The sequence below is a fragment of the Manacus candei genome, unplaced genomic scaffold, assembly GCF_025592945.1.
Source record: "Manacus candei isolate 608988 ecotype Guabito, Panama unplaced genomic scaffold, ASM2559294v1 h1tg000002l, whole genome shotgun sequence".
Lineage (NCBI taxonomy): Eukaryota > Metazoa > Chordata > Aves > Passeriformes > Pipridae > Manacus > Manacus candei.
In genome coordinates this window covers 4032605-4055992 of record NW_026138050.1, presented here as the reverse complement: position 1 = coordinate 4055992, position 23388 = coordinate 4032605, and the positions used below count along the sequence as shown (strand labels likewise).

At 42.1% G+C, this 23388-nt stretch overlaps 1 protein-coding gene across 6 annotated transcripts in view; it reads left to right on the top strand.

Moving 5' to 3' along the window:
• SDK1 (sidekick cell adhesion molecule 1) overlaps positions 1–23388 on the top strand; it is a 394324-nt gene that overhangs the window by 308962 nt on the left and 61974 nt on the right. For 5 of the 6 annotated variants that reach the window (XM_051782514.1, XM_051782501.1, XM_051782510.1 and 2 more), the window contains 6 exons: positions 1908–2058; positions 3991–4228; positions 10085–10200; positions 10474–10663; positions 12527–12625; positions 20489–20683. In XM_051782514.1, coding sequence (XP_051638474.1) covers positions 1908–2058; positions 3991–4228; positions 10085–10200; positions 10474–10663; positions 12527–12625; positions 20489–20683 — 989 coding nt within the window. Of the gene's footprint in view, positions 1–1907; positions 2059–3990; positions 4229–10084; positions 10201–10473; positions 10664–12526; positions 12626–19079; positions 19161–20488; positions 20684–23388 lie in introns of those variants that run through there. The other variant, XM_051782517.1, reaches the window with a different exon arrangement.

The following is a 23388-nucleotide window of genomic DNA, read 5'->3' as shown; positions in this document are numbered from 1 at the left end:
ATTTAATCCAAGCCATGCACTGCTGTAGTATAGACAAGACTGGAGAATTTGAGGTACTCAATCCTAATGAAAAATACTTCCATGAACCAGCTTGCTAATGTAAAGGCTGGTTGCAAGGAGATCTAGTGGCAAGTGTTAAATCAGCTTACTAGAAACTTGTCCATTTTGTGCTGGCTGAAGGGCCTATTAACTAACCCATGTGCTGTTGTAAGCTGGTAGTAGGTGCAACCAAGTAGAGCTCATATAATTTACAGCTGATCCAGTGCTGGCTAATTTTCTTCTCTTGGTCACAAACGTAAGAACACACTGAATTTCTCACTAACTCTCCACTGAAGTGTTTTAAACCTCATCTTCCAGAGCTAAACGTTTCACTAAGAGCTCTTTGAAAATTTTTTTGAACTTGACCAGAGATTTCTGGTGCAGAGGTTTAGGAAAATTTATCTTCAGGTTAAGAGGATTTTGCTGTCCTCATAAAGGTGGATCCTTAAGGCTGAAAGCAGTAAAGTGCAGGTTGTACCAGAGTTCAAGGTTCACTGTCCATGAAGGGTAAGGAAGACTTGCACACCCAGCCAGGTGCATGGAGAAATGTCTTTGGGATAGAAAGTAGTGAGGAAGTATATGAGAGATTTGGGGGAATTAGATTTTTCTGTTTTTAAAATTTTCAGTTTAATCTTATTCCTGTATCTCGTTTCTCTCTTGTATTCATTAAATTCTGGAGGGATCCAAATTATGCTGAGATCTTTCACACATCCAGTTCTTCTCTGAGAGGAGAATTGTATTTCAGTTTTTTCATTGTAAAGCAGCTCCTTGAATTTTGCCTGGGTTTTTTTCCTCTCATGCAGGCACAGAAAGGAGCTTTTTTTGGGTTTGCTGCACTTTTCAGCAATTTTATACAGATTTTTGAAACCTAGAAAGTTGTTGCCGAATGGATTTTTTTGTCCCTTGGTCAGCTTTAGTCATTGCCCACTGAGGAAAGACACCATGAGAGCTGATTATCAGACACATCTTTACAGGCCATCTGCTTTTCTATATTTTGGGCTAATGCTTGAGTATGAAATCAGGACAGTATTTGTTTAATATGTTTCCTTTAGTGCAATTTGCAGGGAGATCAGAGCAGGTAAATAAACACTGCTGTGTTAACTAGCTCATCCTTTTCCCAAGCTCAGTCGTTAGGTCTCAAAATTAAGTGTTTAGTGTGTATGAACAGGTCAAGTTTATGTGCAAGTGCTGGGTACTTCCAATTGCTTATGACTGGTGAGAGTATCTGAAATGTACAGCACATCTTAATTACTTGGTGCTGCCTGTAAAAGAGATTTCCCTAAATCTTTTGTGACCCAATAGGGGATTTCTATTGTGGGAGAGACAGTTTCAAGCAGACAGGGTATTTTTTAAAGATGCATATCCATATTAAATAACTTAATCTTTCTTGTGCAGGAAGGCTGAATATGCAGCACGGGGATAAATCAGCCTCTTTCAATGAGTAATTGAGGGGAAATGTTATCACTAGAATATTCTTTATATTGACAGGGAATGAGACTATCCAAAGTTTGATATTTTAATACCTTTCTGAATGTATTGTATAAGCATCGCAAGAGAAAATCACTTACTGCCAGCATAAGCTCATCAGGCCTGGTATAATTAACATAAATTTCTCACACAAATACCTAAGTTTCTAATAGACCCTAAGCTAATCTCATTTTCATTTTTTAAATACCTGAGAGGATCTGAGAGCAGTTACCATAAAGCTTTCAGCAGCGAATACAAAGGGGACCTGTATGCAACGACCTTTGTGGAACATTTTAGAGAGCCCTAATTTGTATTCTCCCCTCTTTTCCCCCATCCTGGAAATGGGAAATGGTTGGCTGAGGTCTTACAAGCACACGCTGCAATCTCTGCTCCCGCTCCAGGTTCCGGATGAGGCAGGTGAACGTGGTGGGTCCCAGCCCCCTGAGCCAGCCCTCCAGGGTCATCCAGACGCTGCAGGCCCCTCCAGATGTGTCCCCTGGGAGCGTCACCGTGCGCACGGCCAGCGAGACCAGCCTGTGGCTGCGATGGGTGGTGAGCAGCACGGGGGGGACAGGGATGGAGGGGAGCCGGGTACCGGGGCTTGGGATGCGGCTGCTTCCCCCCGGGGTCAGGCCAGCACTCCAGAGTGCCTCCTGCTTGCATCCAGCACGAGGACTAACAGCAAAATTATTTCCTTTCTCTGAATAGTCGGAAATCTGAGACTTACCTTAAGTGCCTTATTAATCAAATAAATTGCCTACTGCTGCTATTTCTGCCGCCTCATCAGGGGAATGGGCGCCTGTGTGTGAAACCTCGGCTTTGAGGCTCTCCAGTACCACCCTCTGGGTCAACACGTGGGGCAGGAATGTAACACTTGAGCCAATTTGCAGCTTTCCAGGGCTCGGTTGTTTGCTCTGTACAAAACGGTCCCCAGAAGGTGCATCCTAGCCGTTGGCAGCCGTCCCGTGGTACTGAGAGCTGGGGTCCAACAGCGGCAAAGCTGGCACGTTACACCCCTGTAGGAAGATTGTGTTTATTTGAAAGGGTGGGGAATTGTGTGATAAAATGCAGAAATGAATGATTAATGGGGAAGATGCTGTGGTTGCTGACATCCTTTTACCCCTTTGGCTGTCTCAGTTACCTGCAGAGCTGCCACGCTGGGATTTACTTGGCAATTAACCTGCTCCAGAATGGTTTTTCTTCACCCCTGTTAGGCAGAATTTTCCACCGGGGTTACTGTGGTGTGAAGTTGATGAAGCACAGGTTTCCTTTTGCCCAAATGTTAGCTTTTCCATGCATAAACTCATTATGGCTGGAAGTCAAAATCAGGCTGGAAGCAAGAGGGCTTTTCTCCTGCTCAGAAAGGAATAATTCCAGTTTCTCAGCAGGACGCTGCACTTAATTCTGAACCTTGCAAGACCAAAATATCAGACTTGAAGGTGTCACCTCACCATCCATAGAAGAGCCATTGCAGTTCCTTTGATAGGACACACGTAACTCTCTGGTGGCTTTTGTGTGTGAATAACATGCCCACATTGTTACACCTCTGGTTCTGTATCCAGACCTACATATCTCCCATCAAAATTAACTCAAGGTTGTTTTAAGAGACAGCCTTGACTTTAAAACATTTTAAAAGAGACTTTAAAGCATTAAGACTGTGCTACCTGGAAGGCTGTTTTTCTTTAGTCAAACTGTGCAGGGTTCAGGAGGAACAGCAACCACGTTTAAAAATGACCTGATAAACCATTTCCATGCTTAATAACATCAATATTTGAAAGTGTTCAATCTCTTTTATTTCAAGACCTGCAGGTGAATTTGTGTCCCCCTGGGAGCTGGGAATTCCTCCCTTCCTACAGAATAAGGGTCACGTTTCTAGCCCTGCTTGCCTGCAGGGTACAGTCTTTTAAGCTGTGAAATGTTAATGTGTATCCAGCTTTCCCAGTGAATCAGAACTGAATCTCAGCCATCCGTGGCATCATGCAGTTAGTTTTACAGCAGAAAAACTCTAAACTTCGTGAAGTAGGCTAATTATTTCATATTTTAATCTCTGAAATTGCTTGGGGAGTTAGAATACTAGAATGAATCTCTGCTGATAAATGAGTAGGCAGAGAGTCAGTAAAAAAATAAAAAAAAAAAGAAATAAAGTACGATAAATGAATTTGTCACATGCTTCAGCAATTTATCATTCATTTCCATAATTAATCACAAAGCTCTGAAATATATTATATTCGTATCATCTCTGTTGATACACCCACAGCAAATGGCTTGGTTTTGTGAGCATATCTATTTAGCTCAAAATGAAGGTAAAAATTAAAAGAAAATTTCAAGCAGCGCAGAAATGAAACATAAAACAGAAAATCAACCTCTTGATCTTTTTTGCCTTCCTATGACCTTACATGAGTCCGGGCAGCCTTGGAATACAGTTTGGAAAGCCCTGGCAGCGTGTTCTGATAGGAATCCTGTGTTTCTCCTTGTCGTTTCCAGCCCCTCCCTGACACGCAGTACAACGGCAACCCAGAGTCCGTGGGGTACAGGATCAGGTTCTGGCGTGTGGACCTGCAGTCCCCTGTCCTCACGAAGGTCATTAATGACAGACTGGAGAGGGAGTACACGGTTGAAGACCTGGAGGAGTGGACAGAGTACGAGCTGCAGATCCAGGCCTTCAACGCCATCGGGGCAGGGCCGTGGAGCGAAGCCGTGAGGGGCCGCACCCGGGAGTCTGGTGAGTGGAAACACCAAATCTTCTGGGACAGGCACACCTGAGAATTCACTGCTTTTCTGCCCTTTTGTTCAGCTTTTAATTAATTTTTTTTTTTGGTTTGGTGTGTTGTTGCTGTTGGGTGGGGTGTTTTTGCTTGCCGATCCATTAAATCAAAAGCGAAATTAAAAAAACCCAATCTCTCGATGCACTAAAGGTAAAAAGACATACAGAGAGACATTTGGAGGAGTTATTTATTTTTCATTCCTACCCTGCTGTCATGCACAAACCTGCAGGTTATTCATTTAAAGCAAACAAAACAACCTCTCCCCATTCCTGCCCCAGTTTGGCAGCAGTATGGACAACACAAGGAGAAGCTTGTATACAGATTTCTCTGGTTGAGTTGCTTTCTCCTGACTCCTCTTCCTCCCCAGTACCCCATTGCCCCTAATTTTCCCTCTTTCCTCTGAGGCAGATTTTCTCACAGCTGTGGTTACCTGAAGTTTCATTTCAAGCATCAAATATTTCTAAAAGGGCACAAGTCACTTCAGAGAGATGATTACACAGACAGAAATGAAATAATTATCTGAGATTTTGATGGCACGTTTTCAAACCTGCCTTCCAAAATTGTGTGTACAAGGCTTTATAGATATAACCTGCTTATAGACTTAGAGCACAAGGACTGTATTGTCAACTTGAATTGTCCAGGCAAGCACAGAGACTTCAAATATCAGAAGGAAACTGTCACTCTCAGGAAACAGTAAATTGCTGTTTGCTCAAGTAGCAACAATAAAGGCAGATGTTGAAAAGCTGCTCTCTAGCAGTTGACTTCCACAAAACCTATTTCCAAACCTGCCCTATGTGCATCAGGGAAATTAAAATTTATATTTCAAGTAAGTAACAAAGTAGGTGACATATATGGTTTAAAAGTTTAATAGTAACAGCTCTTTATGACCCGTATTTATGCAAGATTCAACACCAATATTTTTTCTTGTTATTTTTTCCGATTTTTCTTCCTTGAAAAAGTTTTGGGATTTAATCCTATGCATACCCTACCCTTACATATGCATGTCTGTGCACTGGGTACCACGCAGTGTTACTTGGTGGGAAGCATGAACACTCACGGCAGGGTTTGGTCTGCTGGTTCAGATAACTCCCCTTTGAACTAGCCAGGGAGAAGGCTAAACAAAGTCATCCCCCTCCATTAAAGTGCAGCTTTTTGGGAAGTAGTAATTGGAAAGCTGTTGCCAGAGGTATTTTAAACAAGGCTTGTACTGGAGTTAGAGATAGCACGACCCAGGCAAAACAGTTCTGAAGTGTTCTGTGTCATAATAAAAAGATATCTCATCCTCCACTTTCTCCTTTCCGCTGCTCTTCAAACACTTCTTTTGAAATGTAGTAAATGCTGAGATTAAGTCATTTCATAAAACCTTAGGATTACAGTGCTCCTGCTCAGCATCTAAAGATCAGAGGTTACTCGTGGATTTGGCATTTTCTCTGGCAGTATTAAGAGAAGGTTGACTTGAAACTGATTGTAGGAGGCACACACAGAAAGCGGGATCAAAATAGCACAAAGCTGTGATTTGGGCGTAAGGACTCATTTGGTTTTTTCCAAGTGTTTTCTTTGATACTGACATCTGATTCCCTGCACAGAGCAAGTCAGGGCTCAGACTTTTGGCTGTATCTTCTTAGATTTAGAATATACAAGACATGCTGGCATAGCAGCAGGCTGTATGAAAGCACTTCAGGGAATCTGGAATTAACCTGTATGCACAGTCAAATGGGGTTAAAATGCAAATAAAAGATATTTAAAGCCAGAGAGAAAGGTCAAAGCACTTTTAGGTCTGTCTTCTGAACTATAAGAAAAATTCTGTTTATCGCTTATGTTTTCAAAGCACTTCAAAAGCAGGTGTCCTAAATATTTCTCTTTCTGTTTTTTAGATACAGAGTCAGGGAAGTTGTTTTTGCTGGTGCTGTGCATTGTAAACATCCCTCACAGCTGGCCAGAGGAGCCTTGGCCAGGATTATGTGGTGGTTCATTGACAGAACTCACAGTTCTATTTGACGTTGTCCAAGGAGTTCAGGAGTTAAAGCCTGGGCACTAAACCAGGTCATGGCACCTGATGACAGTGCAGCCACTGAAGTTCAAAATCTTTATTGAAAATAAAGCTGTACTTGAGCACTTCTGTTTATTTTAGGTTGTGCAATCCCATCACTAATAGCTGAGCACACATGCCAACAATAGTGGAGTGTGTCATTACAGGTACTCACTGCTTTCTGATGCTCTTGAATATAAAACCAAAGAAAACAAAGAAACTATGAGAGAATAAATAATCCTGTAGGCTTTGGTAACCCAGGCTTGACAAACAGTTAGAAAACCCTAAAATGAAAATCTGAGGTAGGGTTGCAAGCAGCTGAAGATGAAGGGAGATTAATTAGAATTTTTAAACAGGATGGGTTTTATCAATCCAAAATGGTTTTTATAACAATTAGAAATTAAATAGCTCATTAAATTTTACAGTGTAAAATAACTGCAGAGTAACAAGCTCAGATTCCACTCAATAAATTGACAACAGTTGTAGGAAAATATAGAGAAAGGAAGAAAATACAAAGACATCTGATGTATTAGAACAGCCTTGGCAGGGCTGCTTCCTCTTACAGACCCTCTTGTTCTCAAAAAATTCATCTCCAATGCACCTAACCCAGCGCCTTAATGGATTTTTGTGCTCTTAATATTCAACTGCATGAATGTGTATACTCTTCTTACAGGATGAGCTGCTCTAGGAGCATGGTCACACATCCATGGCAAGGATCAATCTCCTGGTGCTTTGGAGACTGACCTTCACGAAGCGCTTACTGTGCCGTGATAAAGCATCACCTGCTAATTCAAATGTGGTCCAATGTCACTGTGGGAATTTGTCAGTTTATATAAGCTGAGAATTTGGCCTGCAATATCTAATTTTATGGGCAAAATGGATGTGTGCTGTAGCTATGCTGCTTTTGCCACATACCTTGCTGGAAGTTTGCACTTCTTAAGTTGATATCAGAGGTACAATATGCCGCTCTGATTTTTGCTTGCAAAAAAGAGTGAGGGATGTGCAGCTAAAATGAGCTGCAAAAATGGAGAGAACCACTGCATCCCACTCTGTAGCTTTCTTAGAAAGCCAGAATACAGGCTAGCTTATTAAAAGCTTCTTTTGGCCCAGTTAAAGACATAAAACGACATAATTTGCTATACATCAAATGTGGCTATGTCAGATGTAGAAAGAGGATGCATGATCTTAGATGCCAACATGGATAACCTTAAAACTTGAGCTCTTATTGAAGTTGCAGTGCAAAGTGCCAGTAACTCTATAATTTCCTACGTTTGATCTTCAGAAGTGCACCGTGCAGCTGGCAGTTTGCTGGATTAGCTCATCGTTTAGTTTCAGCGTTTCCGGTTCATTTTGTTAAAGCTCTGGGATTTTTTTGGACACTGTTGCTTGGCTTCTGTACTATTCTTGCAGGTTACTAATGAGAACTCAGCTTTGGAGCTTATAACAAAGTCTTCAGTGCAACAGTTAAGGAAACCAGCATTAGAGAAGGGAGCTTGCAGAGGAAAGAGGGATTATGTGCCTCACTCACTAATTAGTCTTAGCAAACTATAATTTCTTTGAATCGTCGCTTCCTGAGAGAGGAGAAGGGTCAGAAAAATGAAGGTTATGTTTCAATTCATTCTTAAAGGGTCGATCAAAGTCTGCTACTTGATAAAAGACTGGCAACAATAAGATCCATAAAATCATTTGCAGGTCCTGAATTCATCCGTCCATATTAGAATAAAATTCTCAGCGCTGATATGAGAACTGAACAGTTAAAGGACACTCAATGAACACGAGGATTTTTGCCATTTAGGCATTGGATTTAGATTCCCTTCCAGGAGAGGGGACAATTTAGCTGCTCTGTCACTGGGAATTGAGCAGAGTCTGGGCTAATGAACCTTCAGACAGACCATTCTCTCCTTTGTCAGCTTTTGAGTGCCCCTGCCAGCAGCCTGATCACACACACCTCAAAGTGAGGGTGCACTCAGGGCCAGCCCGGGCACAGCCTCCACCTTCTGTGAATTCAGGACAGCTCATGGCTGCTGATCAAAGAGGAAAAGAAATATTTGTAAAATAAAGTAACTTTTTTCTCTCTCGAAAGGCTTCAAAACAGATAAAATAAAAATAAATGTGGCTGGAAAGGGCTTCTTTCCTCTACACATCCTGGTTCCCTGCGACCCACCTCCACCCTTTCTCTCTCCAGAAGTGATTCATGTGGGAGTAGCTCTTTGTGAAGATCTACAGATAAAGTAATGGCAGCTATCCAAAGACATTCATGGCTCCTGGCAATCTATTTTCCTTAAACATAATTATATCCTTGTGGGGGATAAATCTAGCAAAAGATTTAAGAAAGAAAAAAAGTCACTTCAGTGTTGGAGGGGAAAAAAAATTGGATTTTAGTCTGCTGCAGTGTTGTGTGATGGTGCTCTGTTTCTCATGTCCCAGATAATTGGTAACAGGGAAATTGTTTCAGAAATTACTATCTCTGCTGTTAACCTTGAGTGCACAAGGGTGGGAGTGGTACATTTTGGGGAGGGGGGGGGAGAGGTTTCAAATGATATTAATTCTGGTGTCATACTCATTATCTCATTCATGTTGCTAGGAGCTTCAGGAGCTCGCCTGCAAAACAGAAGGTCTGTTCTTTCATTTGGACGGCCAGGAAAGCATTCCTTTTGGCAGAGATTTGGGCTCCTTTTTGTGATAGATTCAGGACCTAATCAAGCCTTACTGTCCCTAAGTGCTTGTGTAACATAACTTGGGGAATGTTCTCTTGAGGTCTGACAGGTGTATCAGGCTTTAGAAAAGATTGTACCCTTCAGATGTTGGAAATGCCACAGGGAAAGAATGCGAAAGGGCAGCATAAAATGTGAACTCTTAAAAATAGCCTCAGATCCTGCTTGCATAACGTGACATGCTATTAGGCTTACCTACAAAAGCCTGCAGTTGTGTGGTTCTGCAGCTCTCTGAGTTTTAATGGCACAGGGAAAATGCAAGTTTGCTCTTCTCTGGAGTCAGAGAAAATTACAGTGTTCCTGTGCCATCAGTTCTGATGATGTTTCTGGTTTCATAAGAGCCGATTTTGCAACATAAATGAAATAGGCATCTCTCATTGACACCGTATCAATCCCTGAAAATACACCTCGTGTTAATGTATCCGTCTGTAATTGATGTATTGCAAATGTTGAGCGCTCTCACATCATCAAGAGGCTCAGAGGTTAAAGAACTTCTTACTGAACTGGGAGTGCAATCCAGTGGGGGAAATTATTGCTAGCTCCAGACAAGATACTATAATTTCCTTTCAGATAATATAGGAAGCCAGGATGGCGTAAAACTTCTTGTTAAAACAGATCGTGCTATAAGATAAACTCCCATTCAGAAAGATTTCCAGCTTTTGGCATAGGGAAATAAAATGTGTGGGAAAGAAATACTAGGAGATAGACTTCTGGAGAAGTCCAGCAATTTAAACTTGGTTCTAATTACTGCAAATATATAGAGCTTGAAATTTATTCTTAGCTGTCAATATTTACTGTCTGTCTGTAGACACTGAAAAGTATTAAATGTTTAGCTCTTTACAAACATTGTCATTTCTGAGATGAACTGGCAAGAAATTGTGAGACAGGCTGAAATATAAAGATGATGTAGAATGAATACAAGAGGAGAAGGGGTTGTCTAGAATGTATTCCAGTCTTTTTGGGTCTGAATACTCTTCTGTGGGAGTCTGGGAGAATCCTAAGCAGATGGAGCAAAATGATCTGATCTGTCTTACCTGTTTCTACTCTTTGGTAATGCCATGTTATTCCAGTTCCCTCTGCTCCTCCTGAGAATGTCACTGCTGAAGCCGTGAGTTCCACCCAGATCCTGCTGACGTGGGCTGCAGTCCCCGAGTCTGAGCAGAATGGTCTCATCCTGGGGTACAAGGTATGGAGTTTCACATTTATTTGATTTTTAATGCATTAACAGAAAATGATTTTGTTATATTTGTTATATAATATTCACCTGCCGCATATTCATATTATTACAAAGTCAACTGGAGAAGATACAGAAAATGTGTTGTCTTTGAAAGGAGTGAGAGGTGAATATAATCTCATTTTACACTGCGTGAAAAGGAGGGATCTAAAATGCGTGTCCCTCTCTCCGGTCCTCGTGCAACAATCTGCTTCCTTCTGTATTTCGTCCGCGTTTATCCTGCAGATACTTTTCAAAGCAAAAGATTTGGACTCTGAACCAAAGAGCCAGACAGTGAGAGGGAACCACACCCAGTCTGTCCTGCTCTCCGGCCTGCGGAAATTCGTCCTCTACGAGATCCAGGTGCTGGCGTTCACTCGGATTGGGGATGGAGTCCCCAGCTCTCCTGCAGTGATAGAGAGAACCAAGGATGATGGTGAGTTCCAAGGTCACCAAAACAACCATTTTACTTGGTCCAGCCTTTTACCACTGCTTTGTTTTAGTGGTGCAAGTGTAGCTGACAACTACTCTAAGGCTACTTGGATTTTGGGGGGGATTTTTTTTTTTTCCAACTTTGATCCCAAAGGACTTCAGCCATACATAGGATAACTCAGCACTATTCCATTGGTCATGGGCTCCTTCCCTGCAGCTAGTGAAGAGGACAAAAACTTACAAAATTGAACTCTGAAGCTTGGTGTAGATAATTTCTATTGAAAACAACTTTGGAGCCCAATTACAAATTCTTATTGAAGTTCAATCATGCTAAAAAAATAAAAAAGAGTACTGCATCTGAAAGCAATAAACAAATCTGGGTCTGATTGGACTGAAGGAGAAGGATGGCATTTGCAACTTCAGTAATCCATTCTCCTTTTTTTTTTTCCCCAAAAAGAATAAGACATTGACCCTGGAAGATGATCATACCAGCTTCCTTTTGCAGCTGCCTCCAGCGCTTCCCATAAACTCAGAGACTTCCCAGTGCAGTTGGATGCATTGAAGGAACCCAAGCAAGCCCCTTGCCCCAGTGCTCCCTGGGCACACTGGTGTGGTGGGAGCATTCCTGATGATGGAATTCTACAGAAATTTAGTTCAACTCTTAAAATATTTTTGCCTTTGTGGATGCTAAAACTAGTTTTAGTTTCATTACCTTTTCAGGAATAAATAGATTCATATCAGTGTGGGAGGCTTCTATTTATAAAGTCTCTCTCTTTTGCATCGAAATTTTTCTCAATAGTAAAGGAATAAACATTGGTTTCTACTAGCAACTTCATTAAGGTACTCTGGTTGGGCTGAAAGCATTCCCACATCTGGCTTAAAGAAACATTTTCTGTGCAGGGAAGAAAGGAGTAGGAGCATGAAGGGACAAGAACAGGGACAACAGCTCCCTGACATTTTTTTAGCCTTTTTCTTAGCATACTGCCTGTGTGGGGACCTGGCTTCTCTATGAAAGAAAAATTAGAAAAATTACTGTTAGCAGAACTCTTCAGGGAGAGAAAAAGCACTCCATGAAATGTACATATTGGGCTGTAATGAGAAATACTTAGAACTGTTTGTTTTGGATAACCCCATTATAGCAGTTCCCTCCTTAAGTGCATGTTGGCAAATGAAACAAATTGTTCTTCCATCTCCATACCCCTGACATAAATATGTTGTGTCTCCTCTGGGCTCGACTTAATTAAAAGTATCACCAGGAGTAATGCAGGTGGAATTTGTGCTGAAGGGGAAATTTCGTGGATGCTAATGTATGAATTAGCATCTCCTCACCTCGTGGACCCGGGATGGTCAGCACAGCCTGTGTTAATGTGCATCTCACCTGCCTCGGGTTCTCCTGCTCACACCTAAGTGTTTAAGATGCAAATGTTATGTCAGGAAGCAGTTCAAAGCCAGTGCTGATGACACAGAGAGGGGATATTATTCAATTCCAACAGGTATGAAGTGGATTAAGCTATATAATTCTGTAAATGCAACTCAGTGGATTGCTTTATAGTATGTTCTCAGTTACATCAGTGGTGATGCTGCTGTGAGAAAAATCATTCAGGGTTCAGAGCTCCTGGTGCAGTAGAAAAACACTGTAAGGTGCACTGATTCTGTGTCATGTTTGGTATTCCTGAGTGTTGGAGACATTGGCCATGGACAGGACTCCTCAGAATAAATTTATATTATGTACATGCATAGGTGCTCCCAACCATTTACTTACTGGGGATCTACAGCCTGGGCTGTAATTCTGTACAGGGTGAGCAGAACATTTGTAACCCCTCTGACATACAATCCTTGCTGCCATGATCTCTGTTTTTCTTTCCAGCCCCTGGCCCCCCCGTGAGGCTGGTGTTCCCCGAGGTGAGGCTGACATCCGTGCGGATTGTTTGGCAGCCACCAGAGGAGCCCAATGGAATCATTCTGGGTAAGATGGAGCAGCAAACCCTGGGCTGGGAGGAGAGGGCTGGAGACCAGAGTAAGCTGCAGCCACTGAGTTTTCCTTCCCCTTGCACATAAGCAAATCTGTGGCCTAAAGAAAAGAAAATATGTCGGTGTCAGCTGTGAGACTGTGGTGAGGAGAAAAGTCTGTGTGGCTCCATGGTTTGTGTTTTCTTGAGCCAGAATTTGGCATCATTCAGGCACTGTGTTTGAATGTCATCCCTCTTCCCATCTGCATTTGGGTTGGTAACCTGTCTGGCTGACTGTTGGGTAAACTGCCTGGAGACCTGGATTTTCCCCACCCTTGCCAGGCATGCCTGATGTTTCAGTATCATGTGTGCTTCCTTTTTTTTGCTTCCTTTGGATAATACTGTCTGACAGGTCACAAGGAGTTAAATCATATTTGGCTTTTCATCAAGGACATGAGAGGCAGCAAGGCACGACAGGAATCTGTGAAAAACCTTCTCAGCTTCCTGCTCTCGTAACTCTTGGGTTACCTTGACAATATGTTCACCAGCCACTACTTGTACTTAAAACATGAAGACTTTTATAATGTAAGAATCCATTGCTACCTCTAAAATTAATGTAGTTCATAGTTACCCAGGAATTTTGTGTTCTCTGCTGATGTTAAACACATTTTACCGTAGTTCTAGCTGGTGAGTAAAGATTTTTGTCTCAATTCTAAAAACAGAAGCAAAAGCTTTTGGTTTTTTGTCTAGTTCTCAATCTGGCAGACCTTTCTGCTTCTAATTGCACTGCCCATTCAGGTTCATGTGTAGGCTTTTAACAATATTTCCTAAAACCTCCCTTGCTGGGTAGAGGGCACTTGCTTAAAATGCTCCTGCATTGGTGGCATCCCTTAAATACAGGACTGGTCCTGCATTGGGCTTAAATCTTGTGTCCAGAACTCAAAGTGTTTGCTCAGGTGTGTAATTTACCAAAGTGATCCTGGCACCTGAAGATGCAGGAAAGTCATCAAATGGCATCCAAAGGCAGACACTGCAGGATTTTCTGAGCACGAGGAAGAGTCTGTGTGAAGCTTGGCAGCAGTGAGCTGCCAGAGATGGATCCATGCAGGGTTTCTCTGCAGCTCAAGGAAGATTGGCTTCCAGGTTGTCTTGTGGGTTTGATTTGTTGCTTTTTTTTTTAAGGAACTGTGTGGCCTAGAACTTGCTCTCAGCAGAGATTGGGATTTGAATCACAGGATGTGGTTAAGGAGAAAAAAAAAATCATTTGATAGAAATGATGAGAAAGCACAAAAGACATTTTGCTCCCCCGACTGTGTTCCAACCTCTCACGTTGCTGCACTTTGTCAGCCTCATTTGCTGAAGTTGCAAGCTTGGTGGAGGAGGAACTCTCTTTTATTTTGTCTTTGCAGAATTCTTTGTGCAGTGCATCCCCCCTCAGCTGGTTCTTACTCATTGCCATTATGTTGATGGTAAAATCGTACAAATGCAGGGTTGGAATGAAAGGGGGAGGGTGTCCCTTAAAAAATCTTTGGCATGTTTAGTGTCTGTCATTGTTTCCAATGACTTTCACAGTCCATTCCCAGTAATACATCCCAGTATACTTCATGCAGTCCTTGACTACACTGATGGTGTAACTGAGTAGGTTTATGTCCCACTATGAATTCCTGCCCTTTTCCTCAGTACACTTCCAGGTCAACCAGTCCTTCCTTTACAAGTACATTAAACTTTTTCTCTTTAAGTTAATTCACAGATGCCTTTATTGAATTTCATCTCACTGATTCCAGACCATTTCTTTTCGTTACCAAGATCTCTTTAAATGACACTCTTGTCCTCTAAAGTGCACACAGCCACTCACAGCTTGGTGTCATTTTTGGAGTTTGCAAGCAGACTGGCAATTCCATCAGCCAGGCCATTAATGAAAGTATTAGAACCAGACTCATTCATGAGGTCTCATGAGAGCTTACTTAATACATCCTCCCAGGTTGTTAGCAAATCATTGATTACAACATTTTTTTACTTTTTTTTTATCATCTGAAAATGTGCAGTATTTTTCTTAGATTCTATTTCTCTTGTTTGCTTTTGATGGGACTGTGTGCAACCATATTAAAGTCTTACTCAGAGTCAATGTGGATTATATCTGCTCTTCCCACATGGCCAGTTACACTGTCAAAATGGAAAACAGATTATTTGATATTTATTATTTGCTCCAATCAAACAGATATTGGCTGTTCCTTAGCACGTTATTATCCTCATGGATGCTTGTATATTGACTCTTTTTTTTTTTCAGGATCTTTCTGGGTATTGAACTTGAGTTAGATTTGTCCATAATTCCTCTAGTTGGTCTTGCCTCATTTTAAAAGGCAGTGTAGTCTGTTTGCCCTTCTGTAACATTTTGGGATGTCACCTGTCATCTGCAAGATCTTGAAGAGAACAGCTAATTATCCAGAGATGGCTCCCTCTAGTTATATAAGCACTGCAGGGCAAATTTCATCAGGCCTTTCTGACTTGATTACATTGAGCTTAACTAAATATTTGTTAACCTGCTCTCTATTCTAACCTACATCCCTACTTACATTGTTGTCAGTTTTGATTTGTGTTGAGTCTCTAGTCAGCATCAACTTTCTGTTGTGTTGAAAATGAAGGAATGGAGGTATCAGCCTCACCTGTCTTGTGCTTATCTTTTCTTCCCACTGTTTGACCTGTCCTCCTCCTCTCTCTCGGATTTCTAATGTATTTATAAAATCTTTTTCATTGCTTTTGATGCCCTTAAGGTTATAACTCACCTTGCCCTTTAGCTGTTCTGTTTTTGTCCCTATGTGCTGTCTATTTATACACTCCCTTAAACCTTTGTCCTGTTTCAACTTTTGTCCAATTCAGTTTTGATTTTCAGGTCATTAGTGAGCTCTGAATGCAAACATATTGGCCCCTTAACATCTTTTGTCTCTGTTGGAATTGTTGTACCTTTTTTTTTTTTTTTTTTCTCTTCAGGTCAGCAAACCTGAATTCCTTCCCAGGGAGGTGTTACCTGCCAGTTCCCCCAGTGCACTTCTTTGAAGTCCATTGTCTTTATTCAGCAGTTCCCACTCTTTCATTTTTTTCCATGGTAGAAATACTGAGGTTCCTGGAGGAAGTAGTTACCCGCCAATGGCAGAGAGAAAAGTGAAAATTGCTCATGCTGGGTACTTCTGTGATCTCTCTCACAGTGAGCTGTGCTTCAAAAATAGATAACACCTAAATATGTAGCATTCTAAGGAAAGGTTGCAAATTTTGTTTGGTTTTTTTTTCCCTTTCACTTTTTAAATCTCATTACTATAATGAACTTCCAAAACACCTTGTGACCCACCCTGGGTCAAGTGCATCGAAGTAGAGTTATTGGGAAAAATAAGTGAACTCATTTTGTGCAGTGCCCTTCTATTCACTCTTGGGGTTGGAAAGAAAAACCACTTGCGTTGCAAGAGCAACTTATATAGAGAGCCTTTGAACTAATGTTCCTGCTCTGCTTGCCTTGTCCTCTGAGTATACATGCACCTTTGCAGCTAACATTTTTGTAATCTATATAAAAACACGCTCTAGCATTTCGGAGAGAGATTAGCAGGATGAAATACTGGCAGGCGCCAAGAGGGAAAAAACCACTTGTTTGTTTGTTAAATATTTTACTGTGGAAGACTGTTAGATGTTTCCCTTTCTCCTTTTGGGAGTGTTATGGTAACCATCTGAGGCTTCACTCTGTCTTCTTTTCTGCACTCAGTTCACCCAGCACCCACATAGTTCCTTCAAATACTATGAAAGATAAATGATGCATTAATGTGCATATGTGCACTTCAAGCTATGAGCTTCCCCTGAAAACGGGAGCTTAACCTGCCTCCTCCCGGGCCCTGGTTAGTATTCCTCATGGTACCCTGGTATTTAGCGTTTACCTGAAGCTTTATTGCAAAAAAAAAGTGTAAGAACTCCACCGAGAATTAGAACCGAAGTTGGATGTAATCCATGTTTGCAAATTCCTGTTTTGATCCCAGGCTGCATTTGCACACCCGCTGGCCCTAAAACAGATAAGCAGGGAAGGCAACAAACGGGATTGCTGCTCCGCCCGTAACCTCCCAGGATCGTTTGCCTTTCCCCGAGTCCTGTGACAAATTAATAAGTGTTTGTATCTCTGCAGCACCGTGGCCTGCACGGGCGGGTGCTGTCAGTTCTGAAGGGCTTTTTGTGTGGTGATGAGCTTGAAAGCTTTTTGATATTCATGGTGTGTTGGCATCCTCCCGCCTGTTTGCTCTGGGGAATCCACCGGTTGTGTTACGGTGACCTAACATTTCACAGGCAGTTCAGACTGTTGCCATTTATTGAGTTGAGAAAGTGTAGCTCGTGGAACTGCTTGTAGTTGTGCAAAAAGTACTCAGAAAGATGCTAAAGTAAAAAAAAAAAAACACCTGGGGTCAACGAATAAAGAAATTCCTGAAGAGTTGAACTTTCAGGGGTTTTTGGGGGGGGTTTTTTGTGATGTTTGGCCTGGTGAATGGCAGCGTTCCCAATAGCAGCAGAGATTTGGGATCTGATGCTATGTGGGGAAAAAATTAAGAAAATAATATGAATTCCTCTTATTGGCCATCCAGATACTTCATGTTCTGTAAGATATTCCTTTCCCCAAAAAGTTTCCTCTGATCACCTTTTAAAGATTTGACTTTCATTCATAACATTTGATTTTTTAATTTTTTTTTTATTCTAAGATATCTGCAACATCTTACTGTCGTAATCTAGTAAGGAAAGGAAGCTGCTTATTCCTCCACTACAGCAATTGCCTTTTACAGCCCTCAAGCATACATTAATTTCTCTTTGAACACTTTCCATTTACCTCTATTGATTTGCCTTGTTTGATTTCACTTAACGTTTCCTTTCTTCTCCCATCCCTTGTTGCTGAATTCATCAACTTAATAATTTTATCTTTTTGATCTTGTGTTAGCCCCAGTTATTATCCAAGCTGTAGTTTAAATGCTGAGTCTTCTGTGCCACTCAGAAAAAGTAAAAATAGTGCTTTTTATGTCAGTCTGTATCCTGGCTGTCCCAAACTGTGTAACAGGGGATGCAGGGGATCAAAATGCAATGCTGGGTGTCTCTTGGGTGGGTTGTAGGTAGCAATAAGAGCGAGATGAATTCAGGTGTAGAAGTTGGTTATCTACCTTAAAATCAGACCCATGGAAGTGTTGATTTCCTTAGGAAATCTGTAAAGGTGACAGCTCTGATTGTGTAAACTCTGCCTGAGATATCCAGGAAAATAGATATTTACCCAGACTGTCAGACAACACGGCAGAGGTAGGAGAGGGCAGTGAGAGCTGATGCTGTTTTTCACAGGGATGCATGTCAGAGAGACAGGCTGTGACAAGTGATTTCCTCTTTCTCATGGCTAAATTAGTTTTTACAGTAGCCATGGACCCACTCTTGTGTAAGATATTATAATGGCCTAGATATGTGTTCCTTTGCCTAATCTGAGTGTGTTTGTAATTGGCTTTCCAGCACGAGTACCACCATTTAGCAGTAAATAGTTATCTTTTTATTCCCTCCTTACATTTTAACTACATGTTATATTTTACAAAGGTTTAGAAAAGAGAGGAAATTGCTTGACAAGGATATGTCCCAGATATCATACTTATCTTTTAATGACTAGATAAATCAACTTTTCTATTCTTTTAATATTCTCTGTTTCCCTCCAGGTCTTATTCTTTACGTCTTATGTCCCTTTATCAAGCTTCTTTAGCCATCTTAGTTGCTTCTCCCTTCATCTTTCCTGCTGCTGTAAAAATTTCCCCAGTGCTTTTCTTTGACTGTTTTTCCTCCTTGTTAAGATTCTGCACTGGGGTTTTCACTCCCACATTCTTCACATCAGTATAAACAAAAAAGATCATATGTATCAGTTCCTTCTCCCCATTCCTCTCTGTCTTTCTGTAGACTTTAAAAAAGATCAAAATATTACAGTATTAAAGGCACAGAAATACTTCAGTGGAATATATTGGACCAGTAATGGAAGAGCTAGTCCCATGGATAAAAGGAGGTAATTTGGAGGTGGAAAAATGAAATGCTGAAAGGGTAAGACCCTCAGACTTTGCTGGGATCTAAGCATGCTCAGGAGATCTGAAAAGTCAGGCCACTTTTTTTTTTTTATTACATTAGAATAGACTATTTCAGTTGGAAGGGACCTACAAAGATCATTAAGTCCAGCTGTCTAACCAGTGCAGGGCTGACCAAATTAAAACATTATTAAGGTGTTGGTGCAATCAAATTGTTCCATGTGAAGCAGCAGTGGCTGTTGCCCCACATCCCCGAGCACCTGCCAGAGAAGAAAGGACAAGGATGCAGTGGTGCATTGTCAGTGGCACTGTGAGAGTCAGCACAACAAAATTAATACCATCTGTATCCCAATTAAATTCCACTGTTTATGATAGAGTGCACCACACGCCAGTGGCATTCATTCTAGGGGCTGCAGGAACTCTGGGCACGTGGCAATTGTTGCATATTCACAGTGGGAAATAAATGTCACTGAGTTTTGTCTAATAGCCATAGGTAAGATAAAGCCCTCAGATTTCATGCACTGGCCTTCCTGAATGAAGCATGCCGGGTTTGGCTCTCCTTGGTCTTGTTACAGCCAAAATGTGGTGGGAGTTCAAACTCTAGCTGGGATATTAATTCCGTGAGAAAGGGATGGCTCAGGTGCTGCGGATCCCTTTTGTCATTCGCAAGACGAGCAGAGGGTTGGCAGAACTCTGTCATGACTGTTTTGTTTTCAACTGGTTTGATTTGGATTTGTTGGCTGCCCTCTGCCCTGTGTAACTCCATGAAGCGTTTAATCATACATTCAGCTCGGGCAATAAAACCCCGCATCGGTTCTGGTATTAATTGATTTTGGAAGTCAGCTGCTGGACTGGAAGTTACCACCGAGCTCCAGAAGTGAGAGCCTGATTCAATTGCTGGGTTTACAGAACGGATTTGAACATTTGGCAGACCCTCTTTGGGGGATGGTTGTTGCTTAGTGGTGCGTGAGAACCCTGGAAGCCCTCCTTGCACAGTCGAGTCATTAATAACACGGGCTAAACTATGAGCTCCTGATTGTCAGACAGGGTGGAACGGGGGTTATCACTCACAGGCATCATCAGCAGAATTGACTATTGAGAGCTGCATGGATGAAGCAGGACCACACAGCTTGCAGGCTGCTCCTTGGACTGTGGGCAAGGGCAGCAGTGTTGAATGACAGAAGAAGGGTGGGTTTATTGGCAGTTCTGGCCCCAGTGCACAGTTGCAGGGGCGTGGGAGAGCTGGGGAAAAAGCAAATGCAGAAAGGAGGAACAAGCCTTGACTGGTTGATAAGACTGCACAGTTTGGGCAATCCAGCTGCTGGAGCTGCAGCTGGAGAACCTTGAGTTTAAGCCAGTGCTGAAACTGTGAGAGGGCAGAACAACCCCTGAGTGTGGGTGCACACACATGCACATGTGTGCTGGGGTGGAAAGATGAAACTGGAGTGTTGCCTTGAACCGCCTCAACCAGGTGACATGTTGCACCAGCTCTCTTTGTTCCTTTGATTTCCAAAAAGGTACCAGTATGCTCAGGAAAGATTAAACTGGTTTTGCATCTTGTTGGTATAAAGGATGGAATGTGAACTGGGTTTTGTGTCAGTTACATTCAGTAGGCCCTTGTGAGCACCGCTGTGTGTGATTTCCCTTGTAGCGTATGGCATCTGCTGTAGAGCAGAGTTTTACAACAGCAAAGGAAGTAAATTACTTTCTTCTGATCTCAGATAAGTAATTATGATAAACTAATAGTTCTGGTGCTCTTTTGTCCCTGCTAGTAAAAGCAGCTCACCCTTTCCCCCTCTCTGGCTGGTGCTGTGCTTGCAGGGTACCAGGTCGCCTATCGCCTGGCCAGCAGCAGCCCAAACAAGTTCACCACGGTGGAGGTCGGCTCGACAGTGCGGCAGTTCACGGCCACAGACCTCACCCCGGAGTCAGCCTACATCTTCAGGACATCTGCCAAGACCAGGCAGGGCTGGGGGGAGCCCCTGGAAGCCACGGTGATCACCACCGAAAAACGAGGTAATGCTTCCAGCCGCGGGTTGAGAGCCTTCCCGTGCCTGCCTTGGAGCCTGAGCTGTGCTTAGGGGAGTTTTAATAACAGCCCACAGCCTGTACACCTCCTCCTTCTCACCCCATAAACCTGCCCCAAACCATAGCAACATCATGATTTGAGAAAGCAAGACAGACTTTTATGAGGCACAGTTCTTCTAACCTGCCGGGCTGTTGGAATTGATTTTTCCATCAGCTGCTATATTGGCCATATGCAGCCTCCTTTTGCAGTCAGATGGCTTTTTTTCAGCTCTCTCGTTTTCTAGAAAGATTGCAGTCTTAAGAAAGTAAGTGATGGATGAATTATATTGATTAAGGAACGCAAAATGAGAGGCAGTGGTGTTGCAGAATTTCTCCACAGCTCCTCTATTGTACCTCAGCCCTGACCTAATGTGTCTGTAATTACTCTGGCCTTTCACTGCCACAGGCTCGAGCAGAGCGTTTGCATCTGGATTGCCCAGACCTTTTCTGTTTCTTCCATCAGCCATAAAATGGTTGTTTGCAATCTGCATCTCTGGTCAAATTCTGTTCTGAAGGGAATCTGCCTGAAGTCAGCATTTATACATGTCTATAAATGAAACCAGATGCTTAGATACCAAACGTATCAAAATGTGAAAGACGTGTAAGGTATTACAGGATCTGCTCTGCATCATTGCTTGTTTTTAATGCTTTGGCTCAAGTAACTGCTCCTTTTTCCAGTTTTAGAACAGAGCTGCCAGATAGAAAAATTGCATTTTCTACTTGTTCATGAAGGTTTGTTTCTGGGGTTTTTTTTAATTCAGAGCTAAAAGAGGATATTTTGGTGAATATGTTGGTGGAGAACAGGAGGGTGGGTTTTCCTCTGGTCTTACACCATATGCAAAGGATGTATCTGGTCCCTTGAGCTGACAAAGTCAAAAGCAACCAGGGTAACTCTACCAGCATCACTGGGTTTTGCGTGACGTGCTGCTCTGACCCATTGTGCTGTCTGGATATTGATCTTTAAGAAAACTACTCACTCAAAAGTCAAAACCATGCAGCTTGTGTGATTTATAAAAATCACTGTTCAGAGAGAAGCACACTTCAGCAGGTCACCAGGGCAGACCTCCTCAGATGTCTTTCAACTATTGTTAGAACTTTTACATGTGCTTCTGGGCCTGGTCTTAGTTCTTGCCCCATTCTTGCACTATGATACAACCAGTTACATTTACTTTTAGTTCTTAAAGTGTGCCTACTAAGTAATCTTTTGCTTAAAGTCCTTTCTACACCTTGCAAATCATTTAGGGCAAGAGTAAGGATTTCCCATTTTATTTGTCCACAATGTCTTCCCTGTTGTTTTCCTCTAACACTTCTAAGAAGAGAGGGCGTTGGTCTGATGCTCAACCACCAGCAGCAAGAACCTGTGAGGTGCATTTCAACTACTTCTGGCCTGTGTGGTTGGAGTTAAAATTCCCACTGGCATAGCCCTCTAGGTCATGTGCAGCCTTCTCCGTGCATAACAGTGCAGTCCTCAGAGAGAGAACCTCTGGAGCTGTATTTGAAACCTGAGAATGCCTCTGCTAAAGATACTGTCCGTCAAAGAGATTTATCTGCTCAAGGTTTCTTCCACCCCTGTCTGATTGCTGTCAAAGGGGAAGTTCAAAGTCCAGCATGTGGAAGCTTCAAAAAAACCCACCGTGCCAAATAAAGTGGAGTCTCAAAGCTCAGAGCCTCTCCTTCTCAATAAAATGTGCTCAAATTTCCCAGACCTTGCACGAGGATACACAATAGCTCAAGTCAGAACTCCCGGCTCTGCTGTGGGAACAATGATCCCTTCTTGCTATCAGTGCTTTAGGGTTATCTTGAGAAGGCAAGTCATAGTATAGTATGAACCCTTTCTCTTTTTGATGGACAGCTCTGCTGTCTCTACACATGCTATGGAACCAAGAGTTAACTGAAGCGATCCCGTGTATAAAGTGTAGGGAGAAGAATGTGTATTCTCACATCAGCAAGAACAATATAAGGGGGTGATAAAGAAATTTATCCAGTGCAGCTATTCTGCTAACAAGAAATTAACCCAAAACTTGTATATATAACAGTAAATATCCTAGAGTAAAAAAGATATTTTATTTCCATTAATAACAATGCATTTGATATCCTTGTAGTCCTCAATACTGAGGTAGACAGACACAAAAATTCCCTTGAAAATTAGCAAAATTGTTCACTTGCGTCCTTGTAAATTCCTTGGATAAGGAAAATACATTATTTTACATTTTACAATGATACCTGTAATTTATAGATCCCAAATTATATTGTGGCTGTGTTCTCGAGAGGTTCTGCTGCAGTGCTTTGGATCTACACAGTGGTACTTCAGAATAATCAACACCAGTGTTCAGGGCAGAACTGAGTCAGAAAATGTAAATGTAGCAAGAAATTAAAAGTAGTCCATAGAGTCATGTGGACTGGTACAGTCAAGCCTTACATTCCTGCACAAACAGCTCACCTTAGCATTTGCTTGTGGCTAAACTCCCATAAATAAACTCTTTATACTAATGGTTTTGTACAAACAGTCAGGGAATATATCTTGCAACACAGAAGATTTTAAGATCTCCCATTAGCAGCGGAAGGAAACCGAGCCGTGGGAGACTGACTGCAAGATCTGACCTGCCCACAACAGCAAAGCACATCAGCAGAGTTTATAAAATCCCTGCATGACA